This window comes from Epinephelus fuscoguttatus, linkage group LG13 (assembly GCF_011397635.1).
Source record: "Epinephelus fuscoguttatus linkage group LG13, E.fuscoguttatus.final_Chr_v1".
NCBI classification, from domain to species: domain Eukaryota; kingdom Metazoa; phylum Chordata; class Actinopteri; order Perciformes; family Serranidae; genus Epinephelus; species Epinephelus fuscoguttatus.
Genome location: NC_064764.1, coordinates 16,600,092 through 16,614,783, shown reverse-complemented (window position 1 = coordinate 16,614,783; position 14,692 = coordinate 16,600,092). Strand labels below are relative to the sequence as shown.

General features: G+C 40.3%; 1 protein-coding gene across 1 annotated transcript; it reads left to right on the top strand.

Annotated features, from left to right (window-relative positions):
* Positions 1 to 376: 376 nt before the first annotated feature.
* Positions 377 to 11,823, top strand: chmp2ba (charged multivesicular body protein 2Ba). The gene is made up of 6 exons (XM_049593841.1): positions 377 to 578; positions 3,374 to 3,465; positions 5,300 to 5,494; positions 6,611 to 6,713; positions 7,069 to 7,175; positions 9,577 to 11,823. Exons 1-6 carry the CDS (start codon positions 545 to 547, stop codon positions 9,688 to 9,690), a joined length of 645 nt encoding a protein of 214 aa, XP_049449798.1. The 5' UTR covers positions 377 to 544; the 3' UTR covers positions 9,691 to 11,823.
* The last annotated feature ends 2,869 nt before the right edge of the window (positions 11,824 to 14,692 follow it).

Genomic DNA, 14,692 nt, shown 5'->3' with positions numbered 1-14,692 from the left:
TATCATTAAGCAATAATAGGAAATGTCTTTGTTGCCAATTAGTTTCCCTGCCTTTATGTTGCATTCACTTACTGCATGGAATATATCAGTAATATTTTCACTCGACAGGAATGAACCTGCATAGACAGCCTACACAGGAGTCTAAACATACACATTGGCAGAAGGATGAAATGTTTCTGTAGTCCAGACATTCATAGGGGTTGAAGTCCAACAGAAGGTAGACGGCACAGACAGCACTGTGTTGACATTTGTTGCCAATTAGCATTGTTTTGGCGAGTGAGACACGTTTTTCTAATCTTGATGGGACATTTTACGAGGTACAAGTGAAGGCAGCATGAGAGTCCCGCCGTGACGTCATGCGGAGCCACTGAGTCAGTCAGCTGAGGGAGGAACTCCGACAACAGAAAGTCAACCAGGAAACGAAGCTGCTAAACTGACCCGCTGCCCCGGTGTGAAGGCTAAACGGCGGTATTAACGGCAGGAATCACACCGAATAAAAGCCCGGGATTTGTATTTAATATTTAAGTTAATACAAAGCGGCGACATGGCTTCCCTTTTCAAGAAGAAGACTGTCGACGGTAAGTTTGCTCTGTGTAGAAAAAGCTAGCTAACTTGTTTGTAGCCCCGGCTGTACAGACTGCTGTGTTGTTCCCTTCTTAAATTAGCTATCACCATTCAACGCCAACTTGTTAAACCTGTTCTGGGTCTAGTTGAGTCACAGCTCACACGGCTGACAGAAGCCTAAAAACAGCGTTGAGGCGCTGCCAAAGTTAATGCAGCTTAGGGGAACATGCTATTTGTAACGTTAAAGGATAGCTTAACGTTACAGTGCAGCTGTGAACACAAATATGTGGTATTCCTTGTCACGAGGACAGTTTAGGTTTGTTTCCACTGACTGATAATCAGCTAAGTGGTGACGTTATGTCCATGTAGGAACAAAGTGTCTGTGTTGCCACACTAGAGCTAAGGTAACATTAAGGTATTCTGTCACAATGACTGAACAAAAACCGGAAACACAAGACCCAGGTATCATAAAATGTGTGTCAAAACTTTATTGTCATATACAATTAAGAATATATTATAATTGTTTTCACTTTTATATTCTATCATCGGTATTTGTTTATTCAAATGAACCCTTGGACTACTTTATCTCAGTCCCATCCCTCACATTGTCTGTCTTTGAAAGCTACATTATTGTCTATTTGTGTTAGACAGTGACTCCCTTGTTGTGCTGTAATAAAATAACTATATCAGTGAAATAAAAGTCTGTGATGTCAAGGAAAGGCTGTTGAAATATGACCCACAAAGCTGTCTTTGTATTGTAATTTTAATCTGTATTACACAGTGATGTCAAAATTCAGAAAAGCCTTTCAATCTGAATCTTTCAGTACTTGTCTCCAGGCTAGGTAATCAACCCCACAAGGTCAAAATGGAAAGCCAGCCTCTCTTTTATCAAATTAATGAATCAATTATTCTATTTCAAATACTTACATTGACTCAGGGGGCTGGATTTCAAGAGGGAAGACACATTAACATTGACCTCCTCTGGACCCCAAACTTATTTATGTTGAGAATTCCATAAAAAAATATTTAAGTATATTAGCCACAGGCTTAAAAATAGGCTCTTTTGATGTAGGCAAATCTCTCCCCAGCACCGCCTTCCTTCTCCTCCCATCATTGTCATTCCAGTTTCACCCATGCAATCATCTACATACTGTACTCACTGCACCCTGTGCCGTGTTACCTCCACTCCATGCCAAGCCATCGTCAGGTCCTCTCAGCTGTGACCTTACACAGTCTCCATCTGCTATTTAGAAATATTCTCATCTGTCGCTCTCTGGGTGCAGTTTTTTCATAGTTGCCCAGGGTAGGGTCGCTGAAGTAGTTTCTGGTTATTTGGCGAATGAAGGGGGGGGGGGTTAGATCACACATATTTGTAGGACGATATCCCTCCCACTTTGAGACGTTGGCGGCACGTCACCTTATACGTGTACACGGGTAGTTCCCACAAGTGGTCCAACGTACTGACGTGTCTTGACCAAGGTCATGATCGTTGAACTTTTGAGAGAAAAAAGCATTTTTTTGCCAGAGCTGAATCTGTTGTTTAGAGATGTATTATACAATTCTTCATTTTTCTTTTATTTTTTCTTTTATTTTTACAATTTAATTTGATTTAATTTTTTACTTTATTTTGCTTTACTTTTTTTTCTTACTATTATAATCTTTAAACTTCATGTCTTCATAGAGAACCTATTTATTATTGTGTAATTTTGGGCTCATCTATTGACATCTGTTTGTCCTGGAAGGGAGATTCCTCCCCTTTCCCTTTTTTTGAGGTTTCTTCCTTTGTTTCCCCTGTTGCTCTGTTTATTTGGGAGAATATTTACCCTGGAACTTCATTATTGCTTGAAGATTGTTAGAAATGTCTACAAAGATGTGTGTATTGTGCTGTATATTGCAATGTTCAAACATCTGGAGGTGCTAAAGGTGTATGAGTGTGACACTGATTGCTCGGGTTGTCCCATACTCAGAAGTCATGGATAAATGTGTGACTTCTGGGTCATACGTTATCTCACATGATGCCACTCTGTGTTGTGTGGGTGGTTTAGAGCTGACTCAGTATTGCCGTGAGCTGTCCAAGCACTTCCACAGTTGGCAGTGTCGGTATGCATTCTCAACGTGCTCCTTATTACTTTGTGGTATTCCGCGTGCATGTGGGCGCACACTCAAACATCACCACTCACTAGTAAGCCACTGAATAGATGTTTTAGATTTCTCCCAAAACTGTGCAGCTGACGTTGAGCGTGCCCTTTCAAAAGACACAGTGACCTCCTTTTTGAACGGATAATCACCACAACATAGTTTTCAGTCCATTTTTTTAACCACTTCACTTATGCTGCACTGAAAATAAAAAAAGAGGAAATTATAGAGGGTGGGTTATAATTAAACCACACAGAAAAGACAAAAGAACTGTACCCTACATTCTCTCTGCTCTTAGTTCAAATCAAAGGTCTCATTATGTCAGCTATGCAAGTCATGAGTGATGCCAGATTACATGACTGGAGTTTTCTCACCACAGCTACACATAGCACATAGCTGTATAATTTTTTTTTTTTTTTTTTTTGAGGTTATAGGGGGTCACCACAGGGCAGAATTTTGAATAAGCCAGATGTTTTAGCTCGACTTTCCTGTTGAAATACAACTGATGCGAAGTCATACATTCATCATACATTTTACGTAAATTCAGAGAGAGTGCATCTGCATTTTGGTGTGTGAAAAATGTACTTGGGTGTTATAAATGTGTAAATGTTTCGGTATTGTAGCTTTTACAAAGTATGAACTGACCTTTCTCCCTCTCTGTCTCCCTCCAAAGATGTTATCAAGGAACAGACTCGGGAGCTGCGATCAACTCAGAGGGGGATCGCCAGAGACAGAACAGCGCTGGAGAAACAAGAGAAACAATTGGTGGGACCACACACACACACACACACACACACTCACACACACACAGTCTGGGGAACAAAATTATCTCTACGCAAGGCATTTTTCATAGATTTCAACACATTGCATCAATGCTTTATTAAGACCCCCCCACTCTCCCAACACACACGTAGCTGGAGACGCTTATTACATCCACTTCCTACAATCTGGGATTGATCCTGATTGGCTAATGGGTCTAAATGAATAGACAAGACTGATCTGGAGTGGTGGCTTTGCTTCAGGCAAGTCAGGCTACTCCTTCTCTCTTACACACACACACACACATACACACACACACACAATAAGGCCATATTCACATACACACATAACATTTCCCCTTTGTGAAAGATGAAATAAGCCGGCTGTGTCCTCTCCCCTCTGTTGTATTAAGTAAATATCATACAGGACATAATTACCTCCCTGGGGAACCAGATTTTTATTCCTCATTCAGATGCAACATAAAAATGGCAAAGGATAGAGGTTGTCACCCAGAAATGAAAGTGCATTTTAAGTCAGATTTCCATGTAGTCTATAAGACTAACAAGTACATTGGGTTTAAAAAAAAGTATCTACTTTGTTTGGCTTCAATTTTTTTGTTTAACTGGTTTTAGGTACATTTTAAATGATGTACAAAGCATAGTAAATTGTGTCAAATTTGACTTCCTGAAACAAAATTAAATGTAAAACTCAGTCTGGGTTTTAAAAACTGAAGCAACATGGAGTTAAAGCTGCTGCTGCAACACATTGTACATCTGTTGTTCAGGAAAATCTTTGTCCCTTGTTTGTATATAATGATTCCCAGTTCCTACCAGGCAAAGTCTAACAGCCACATATTTGTGTGCTGCATTCCTTCACGTCGTATAGGAGCACTATCTATCCATCACATCCCTTCATCCCCCTCCCTCACGACTTTGACAGGCCAGTAAATAAGACATTATAGGCTTCACATCAGCAGAACTCCCACTGCTCTCATCCGCATCTTTTCCTTGTTAAAGCATTCATAGCTTTTCTGATGACACTGCAGTTGACATTATTATTGTCAATGTGCCTTTTTTTCCTCACACAGCTCTACATTTGTTCTCCATGGCATTATTTTGAAGATTTTCTGCTCACAAAACCAAGCAAATGCAGACTGAACCTAATGCACCTGTTCTGTGTGTGTGTGTGTGTGTGTGTGTGTGTGTGTGTGTGAGAGAGAGAGAGAGAGAGAGAGGGAGAGAGAGAGAGAGACACTGAGCTGAGTGGGGATGTCTATTGCTTCATCAAACATTAATAAATGATTCTTGTTTCCTGAAGATGCTTTTAGCTCACACACACACACACACAAGAAATAAACAACACATGCTGAGGCTGTTGTACAGACTGTAGCAGTGCTGAGAGGCCTGCCTCGCTTACTGTAACCTGCAGCTCCACTCCTGTCTCTTGGGAGGCTCACAAACACTCATGCCCACACACAGGATCCCTGTGGGCATCAGTGCATTTTCAGATGTTTACCAAAGCTAAAAGCATCTAGTGGCTTGCCAGTATGCTCGGCCTGATCCAGAGATCTATATTTGCAAACACATTGGTCTCTCGGGAGCATTGTGGATATATTTCTGTTTGTTTATCAATGCATAGCGTGTGTATGTATGCATGAGTACTTTGGTGTGTGTGTGTGTTCTCTGTTATACAGTAGGGAGAGGAAATCACAGTAGTGCTTTGCAGGTCATAAGATTCGTAGCAGCACAGCAAGGTTATTCAAATAATTACATAATATACTCAGTGACACTGACATTGCAGCTACTAAAACTGACACACTACCCCACACCCCCCCCTGCAGGAGGCTGAGATCAAGAAAATGGCCAAGAGTGGAAACAAGGAGGCATGTAAGATTCTCGCCAAGCAGCTGGTCCAGGTGAGGAGGCAGAAGGGCCGCACATACGCAGTCAGCTCCAAGGTCACCTCCATGTCAACGCAGACAAGGCTCATGAACTCACAAATGAAGATGGCCGGCGCCATGTCCACCACAGCTAAGGTAAGATCCCGGACTCTGTCCTTCAATTCAACTGGTCTGAGGTCAGGTTTAGATCCACTACATTCAACTCACTGTTAGAAAAGTTAGGTGTATTTCTGTTTTGCATATGAACTAGTTTCAGCGTTTACTTGCATCAATATTTTAGCGTTGTAATTAAAGTATTAATGTGGGATCTGTTCATGTTTAAAGCCAAGCCTGGTGGCGTCTTTGTTAATGAAGTGTGAGAGGTGGTAATTGGCCAGGAGCGATGTACTGCACAGAGTCAGACTTTGCTAACATACACAGGTCAAACATAATTAGTCTTCAGATTAATGGAGTGTGATCAGATGGGTGTGGCTGTTTCAGAGAGTGGGAGAGAATGTATAAATTATTTTATGTCAGACGTACACAGTTTGTTTATACACAGATGCACACACAGATTTTCCTAGAAAAAAATTGCATCTTGCTTTTAGTTTTACATTACATTACATTACATTACATTAACAGTTCAGCGCTTTCCTCTTATAACATTGGCAGCTATGGTTTAGGGTGGTTTAACAGTGGAAGAGTATGTCAGCGACAGTAAATCCTATCTGTTTTGTCAGGCTCAGCTGTGACAGTAAGCTACAGTTGTGCTGATCTTTCACAGGAAGGAAGAAGATGCATAATTTAGAGTTGTGTTTGTGTGTTTTTTTTTTAGTACTTTTATTATCCTTACATGCTAATGCCTGCATATCAACTCTTGTAAAGCCTTATTTCAACAAAATTATGTTTTTTGATTTGTGATAAGAGCAGAAATCATTTGGAATTTGCACCATGGGAAACTGCTTTGTTTGTAATATGAAAGGAAATTCACCTTGAGTATTTTCTGTGAGAAAAAAGGTCTTCTATATAGTGACCATGAGGATCAAACTTAAATTTCACCTATTTTACTGCCCTTACATGATGAAAAAGAAAGCTGTTTAAAATGACCGCAGGAAATTCTAAACAAAGTCCAGTGTGACAGTCTTGCTACATCCCTTTACTGCAATCTTGTTTCTTTACTCTAGAGCAGCTTTTAACAGCACGCTACTTCTCCTCAGTACCAGCTTTAAGCCACAAGATTAATTATTTCCTTTTTTTAAATAATGTCTACAGACAATGCAAGCAGTGAACAAAAAGATGGATCCACAGAAGACCCTGAAGACCATGCAGGACTTCCAGAAGGAGAACATGAAGATGGGCATGACCGAGGACATGAGTAAGGACTCATAGTACAAACATGCGCACACAAAGAGCTCTGGTATTTACAGGCTTGCCAAAACCAGATTGTCAGGATATGTGTGAAAGGTGTACGGAGTGACGTGTGTTGCAGCGTGTGCTTTGATGAGGAAAAGCGTAATATGAAAGTATGATTGTTACAACGATGCAGAGAGAGGCTTTGATATTTCAAGTGCAAATGCTAACACACAAGCATCCAGACATACATGCCAGTCTGAGTACAAATTGTGTAGTTATCTCACTCTAAAGTCCAAACTGTGACTGAAAATCAATGTGTTAGATTTAATTGACCTGTCTGTCCTTATCTCCTCTCTCCCTGTCGACAATCTGTCCAGTCAACGACACTTTGGATGAGATCTTTGAGGAGTCTGGGGATGAAGAGGAATCTCAGGACATTGTCAACCAGGTTCTTGATGAGATCGGCATTGAGATCTCAGGAAAGGTAAGAGGTTCAAAACAACCTACAAACTACCTTCTGTTGGAAAACATTTAACCCTATGGGGAAATGCCTATTTTATTGACTTTTATCAAAGTCTTATCGCTATTAATGTAAGAATGAGAAAATGCTATAGTTAAAACACAAGGGTTTACCACACATTTTCCTTATGGGAGTCATCCCCCAGCAACATGATCTAAACAGCAAGTGCTCCACATGGTTATACTCGATTGTTAAAATGTATTCCAGCTGCCACATGGTGGGGCTAGCCTTCAGCTCTTCTAACTCTTATGTACTGTAGTGGTTTTAACTGCCAGGCTGCCCATCTGCTGTGTGTCTGGCTCCCCCTGGGGGGCTTCATGAGTTATTACCTCTCATAACACAATGTACAACCCCACAAATTGTCCCATAAACAAGCCCACAGCTGGAGAGAACAAACAGGGGAGATTCATAAAAACCTGCAAAACTTGGGGGGGTAATTGTTTGCTGCTCAATCACAATAAAAGACCGAGCAGAGAATTCTCTGAATGCTCTCGTTTTGTGCACTTTTCTTAGAAAAGCAAAACAATAAAACCTCTCTCAATCAACCCTAAAGCCGGAAGGAAGTTACAAGACTCTTAAACAATGGTTGGTTGGGGGAAGCTGATATGAGTAAATAAGCAGACATATGTGTTATTGTGTTATTGTCATTGTCAGTGGAGTTATCATTCAATGGTTTTTAGTATGCGGGGAAAAAAGGCTGCAAAATGGCTTCAGTGTTGCAGCAAAGACAAAAGTAATTTAATAAAAGTTTGAATTAAGATCCACATCATTTAATTATGCCTTTTGGCTGTGAGTGCCTGATTGTTGCAAACACTTGTATAATACCAGTTGAAAAGTCTGCAACATTCAGAGCATTAATATAACAGCACACGACTATTTGCCATGAAAAGGGGAAGTGGAGTAATGGCGTCCTGAGTAATAGTAATGATAATAAATTTATTTGATGTAGCACCTTTCACAGAAATGAAATTTGCAAAGTGCTTCACAAAATACAATCAAGCAATCAAACAATCAGACAATAAAACATGCAATCAATAAAAACAAAGGCAATAAACAAATAAAGTGAGGCAAGAACAAAGTAAAACACAGAGCAAATACAGACTTCTGAGGACCCAAACAGAAACATACCAGGGAAGAAGCAGTGGACAATTTAGGGTGGGACAAAGGCGATTTTGAAAAGATGGGTCTTCAAAATTTCTAAAGACACTGCAGACCGTAAACTTAAAGGAAGAGAGTTCCTTAGACACTTTGTCAAAGGCACTATCACCTGTTGTTTTGATTCCGGAGCAGAGGTCCTGTAGGTCCTGTTCTGTAGACCTAGGGACCTACTGACAATATATTGATGGGAGAGATTCAGGTGTCTGACAGTGGAGGGTTCTATACGTGAGAACGAGTATCTTAAAATGAATCCTGAACTTGATGGGAAACCAGTGTAAAGAAACTTTAATGGGAGTGATGTGGGTTGACCTGTTGGACCTGGTTAACAGCCCAGCAGCAGAGTTATTACCTTATTACCCCCGCCCTGCACTAGGTTCGTACGGTGGTCACTGGTGATAATACTGTCCCAACCCATGGTTGCAGGACCCTCCAACATTAACGCCGTTAGCTCTGTTGCTGTTGTTAACACTGTTTGCACTGTCAGCACCATGAGCTATATCAGCCACCTCCATGTTAAGAGCCGATACATATAGATTCTGAATATTTGAAACAGTTTCAACACTCATTTTCCACAGTATCGAAACAACTGTATGAGCTGTGCTATCTCATTTGCTCTTACTGTGAATGTTTACTACAGTCATTCTGTAGATTTCTGCTACTAACCAAGAAAAGTATAGGTGTAGCTGACATTTTGCAGCCTCGTTGTATTTATGGTTTCATAAAAACTTAAAATTTTCTGCCCTCAATGTCATTTTTTTCCCAGAGGTATAGAAAATAGTATTTAATATCACTAATGCTCTGAATGTTGCAGCTCAAAAAATATTGGACCTATCAACCAACAAACCTGGGAGGCAAAACTTTTAAGGGAGAGCTTATAGAAAGTTGAGAAGTGATTTTGCACTACTGTTTTACAGATGAAGGATGATTGATGCTGTAAACATAATGTTTAGAGATTGGATAAAGTAATTGAAAGAGACATCACAAAATATTTTTGCAGTATGAATTGTTATGTGGAGTAAATAGCTTTCCAAAATAACAGACAATTATTGTGATCCAATTTGAACAGGTCTTTTACATTTGGCTGTTGAGCAGCACAGTCCGCAGCAGCCAATCTTACAACAAGCACCAAGCTTTGTGATTGCGTGTGTGTTAAGTTTGAATCGAGCGTGCTTGCTAATGGGATTTTTCTGCCCATGTGTGTTTCCAGATGGTGAGAGCTCCAGCTGCAGGAAAGAGCATCCCCAGCGCCGCCAGCTCCAAACAGGCCACCATCTCTGACGACGAGATCGAGAGGCAGCTCAGAGCTCTGGGAGTGGACTAATTGTCTTCTCTGTATTAATGTTCACATTACAAACCTGTGCAACATTAATACTGATTGATACAGACTCTTTTAGACCCATTGGTTTTCTCATTGTTGAAATGCTACAGGTGTAACAAAGGATGCACACCAACACACACATTAAGACATTCAAAGGCATGCAGGCAGACATGTATACTAACACGCAGATAGTCACACATTCTTTGGCAGGTTGCCTTACAGGTCATGAGGGCAGAACATCTGATCTATTTATGCGAAAAATAATATTTATTATGACACTGGAGTGGCGTAAATAACAGATGTTTGACCTTAAGAGCTCAGAACCACCTACGCTGTTGTTTACCACCCATCTCTGTCTTTATAAGGGCTACAGTATATGAGACCATGGAACTGGCTTTTTCTCATCTGATGTTTTGGCCTAACTTTAGTTATTCATGTAATATATCAGCTTTTGGCTGGCTGAAGATGGATGGTCCTTCTCCAGCATGTTCTAATGAGTAAAACATGCTAATTAAAAAGAGCTTAGGGGTCTTCGGTAACCAGATGGAACTTGTATTTTTCCTACTCACACCGTTTACGTGATTCACTCCCTTTGAGGCAAACTATCCTCTACTCCATGTGCATGTTTCATAACTATATGCGTAAAATATTCTAGGGTGTCAGAAATGGGACACAGTTACTTTACGGTGCAGGTCGAAAGGAAAAGGAGTGGTCAAGGAGCTCGTTAATTATCACGTTTTTTAAATCCTTCGGTACGCTAACGTAGTTACAAGAGATGATGTAACTCAGACAAACATGCATGTGAAATGTATAACTAACCAGGCCTTCACTTTACTTCAACATAATGCATGAGATTGGGAGATGGGTTGATCTGAGGGCAAGCATTTAATTTGTGGGACTTCCTAAAAACATGGGGTTTCACCCAGTTGGACGCAGTTCAGCAAACTAATGTTCACACTTTAGATGATAACCTGCGAGCACCTTTGTAAGACTGCAGAACAAAAATCCAGAATAATTTCAGTTTGATGAAAATTAGAAGCAGGACTGAGTGTCAAAGTATGGGCTAATTTTATTTATAATGCTTGGAAAATTAGACAAACTAGACTGAATAATACGTGCTACAGATATGAATGCATACAGAATATATAATTCATGGTTTCCTATAGCCTGTATATTTGGTCTCATACCTATATTGACTACATGAAAACTGGCGAGACTCCCCATGATCCAGTATGAGCTTACAATAACGTGCATCAGGCATGTGCAACACAGAAGGTAACGCGCCACCGCCGAATGAAACCCGATGTTTTTAGGGAGTCCCTTTAATTTGCACCACCGAAGATGCTTTGCTGTACAGATTGTGTGAGGAAACTGTACCAAACACAATGAGGATTAATGTAAGACTGGCATATCAAAGAGCTTTGAGTCAATTGTTTGATGCTACTGAGTAATCATTTAGGTTTTTTTTTTTTTTTTTTTTGGATTCTTGGTTGAACTGATTGTGTATCTTATATCGGACATGGGTTTTACAGTGATTGTAGGATGGCACTGTTCCTGCAGTCCCCCCTCTCTTTCAGCTGCTGTGCAGTTACTGTCATATGTTATTTTAAACTGCCTCACTCTCAAACACACACACGTACACACACACTACAGCAACAAATTGATGGAAGTGTTTGCTAAAATTACACTGTGATCCAAGAGATGTTTTCTCTTCAGAGCTGAAGCTGGCTCTTATATACAGTGATTTGTCAATGTCAGCCGGCTTCGTAAGAGCGACAGGGATATATTAAGTCATATTAACTCTTTGTCTTTCTCTCTGGCCTTTTGTTCCCCACATTTATTCCCGTTGCCAAAACAGAGTGAAAATGTTTTCATTCTTGCATGTATCTAACAAAACACAGTCCATTGAATTTCCCTAAATCATCCTTTCCTTTAATTTTTAACAGTCTGTCGTGATAGTCAGTGGAAACAATGCTTTAACAGATTTCGGCATTGTTTGAGTGCAGTTCCATAATAAGGAAATTTTCACACTTTTTAAAAGGTGTTCGTATACTCCTCTTTATTTGTTTAGTCATTGTAAAGTGACTCTGTAAAGGGTTTAAGGCTTTTATAATGAATAAAGTTTCTTCAGGTACAGGTTGGTGAGCCTTGTGTGTTTCTCCATTTTAATGACTAACTACAAACTGTTTACACTTGTACACACCGTTTTTCAATCCTATAATTCTTAGACTTTTAGATGTATTTTTACTACCATTTCAGAAAGGTATTGGTTCCCTTATATTTCCATGTAAGTTCCATTACAACAAGCATTGAGTGTACTCATTCAGAAATACATAGAAGTCAATAGATGGATCCAAATGTGTAAGAAATGCCAGTATGGTTGAAAGCAAAAGCAGCAGCTGTGATGTTAAGTGTATATACTCACCTACACCGATCAGCCAAAACATTAAAACCACTGACAGGTGAATTGAATAGCTGATTATCTTGTTACAATGCAGTGTTCTACTGGGAAACCTTGGGTCCTGGCCTATATGTGGATGTTACTTGACTCACTCCACTCACCGAAACACCGCTACAGATCGAGCAAACCCCCTCATGGCAACAACACTCCCTAACCCTAACCCCAGCAGAACAGTGCAGCACACCACACTGCGAAAACTGCTCAGGAATGACCCAAGGAACTTGACAAAGAGCTCAAGGCATTGACCTGGCCTATAAATTCCCCAGTTCCCGATCTGAATGAGCATCTGTGGGACGTGCCAATACCCCAGATGTACAGCCCATCCACAGTGGGGCCTCTAGGGATTGGACAGGAAGTCTGGGGATGCCCCTTGGTATCTGGCACCAGGGTCTTGACGGCAGATCCTTTCAGTCCCATGGGTTGCGAGATGACGTACCAGCATATCCTAAAGATGCTCAATCAGATTTGGATCTAGGGAATTCGGAGGCCAGGTCAAGGCCTTGGCTACTGCCATTGGGGAGTGTTGCCATGAGGAGGTTGGCTTGGTCTGCAGTGGTATTGGGGTGGATGGTGTGTGTCAAGTGGCATCCACATGAATGCCAGGACCCCAAGTTTCCCAGCAGAACACTAGATTGCAATAAGATTTATTTCACCTTTCAGTGGTTTTAATGTTTTGGCTGATCGGTGTATATAATCCTTTAAGCACGAAACACTGCAATACAAACATTCTGAGTTAAGGTATATGCATTCAGATGTACTGAATGTATTGAACTGTGGTAAGCCCACAGTGTTCTCTGAATACATGTCAAGTGAGGACAAATTCCAGGAGTCAGTCTTAAGAGGTGTACTTTAAAGCATCGGTCAGACCATCATTAAGAAACTTCTTAGTAGCTTTATCCCATTCAGCATATTGTGCCTATAACTTTCCACTGTACAGCCTCAGAAATGTGTCGGCAGTCGATGGACCTGCTGCATTTATTTCCCCCGACGGCACTCCAGTGAGACAGCTGCTCATGGATCACAGTGGAAACTGCTTGTTCCTGAATTAAGATGTCTCCTAGCTTTATTTATGAATCACACACTCGTAAATTGTACAATTCATGGTGTACACATAACCAGACTCTGTCTCCTAATGTATGTATTCATAGGGCAATATAATGACATTAGTAAAAATGAGAGATGGAACATGTAGCTCTGAATTAGTTCTCCTTTATTGTCAGAAAATAATTAAACTGATTTACTTTTCAGTGGCTGGGATGTGAAAGACAATAGCTCAGAACAAGTGCAAGTTTTTGCACTAACCAGCTGTGACGTATTTACTGGATCTTTTCAATCAAGTTGAATGACACCATTTCATCTAAAATACATTCTTACAATGCTTATCATTCTTTGCACTATAACATCATGGCAGTCTAATTTCCATCTGTCACCAGGCCTGCAGAGCTAACATTAAGGCTTACAGTACATTTTGTCTGAGAGAAGTTGCGGCGTGTCTGCTTGTTTCTTCACTTCATTAAGACATTTCACATCAGTCATCCCAACCAGGTCAGAGTCGTGACTGGCTGATGTTCTTCACTGTGTGACACTTTGTCAAGGCAGCAACAACAGAAGCCTAACAATAACAAATATGAAATATTAAATCTATCTTACACCAAGGAAACGACAGCCCTCACATCCATTTGTTGACAAGAATGTCAAAGTTTCACACATATCCCTGACTTCAAACCATAAATCAGAGGTGGAACTCAGCAAAGTAGATCGACATAATACATTAGATATCAAATAAATAGGTTGTTGTGAAACTTTAAATATATTACTTTTTTGACCACGACTAAATTAATTTAAATAACACAAACAGTTTTTATAGGACAGGTAATTAATGAGAGAGCATCAGCTCTAACCTCAAACACACAAACATACAAATACGACACAAAGAGACCTGCTGTTAAATGCAGATGTAAATGTAGAGCATTTCAGAGACAAAATTATGAAAGCTAACATCTGTTGTTAGAAAGGCACAGGGCTGATGCATATGAGCACTCATCTGCACTCTAAAGCTGATTAATTACATTTTATTTGGTCTGTGTAATTAATATAATTTCAGTATGCATATATTATAGCAAACAAGGTACAGCCAAGGTTCAATACATTTAAATGCAGAGGTGAGACCAAGTCATTGTTTTGCAAGTCACAAATAAGTCTCACTAGTGTCTCAAGTCAAGGCTTATAAGTCCCCTAGTAAAGTCCCAAGTCAAGTCCTAATTTTGAGGTCCTAAACTTTGCATTACACATTTTAAATCAGTCACAATGTGCTTTTCACCAAATGTAATTTTAAGAATAAGTTGACGGTGGTGAACCAATCACCAGGTTTAGCCATTTCCAGTAACTGCCTGCCGGTTAGCATATGGAACATCTTTTGGGCAAAGCATTGGTTTAGGATGGGTCTGAACACTCCCACCATCTTGGGAACCAGGAAGTACGTGGAGTAAAACCACTTCTGTCTTTTGTAAGTGGAAACGACAGACACAGCCTGGTTCTGTAACA

Excerpts from the sequence above, each read along its gene's own strand:
- chmp2ba (XM_049593841.1), top strand. The coding sequence starts at position 545 with ATGGCTTCCCTTTTCAAGAAGAAGACTGTCGACG. Across the intron at positions 5,495-6,610 it reads CCATGTCCACCACAGCTAAG|ACAATGCAAGCAGTGAACAA; the intron begins GTAAGATCCCGG and ends TAATGTCTACAG. Across the intron at positions 7,176-9,576 it reads GCATTGAGATCTCAGGAAAG|ATGGTGAGAGCTCCAGCTGC; the intron begins GTAAGAGGTTCA and ends GTGTGTTTCCAG.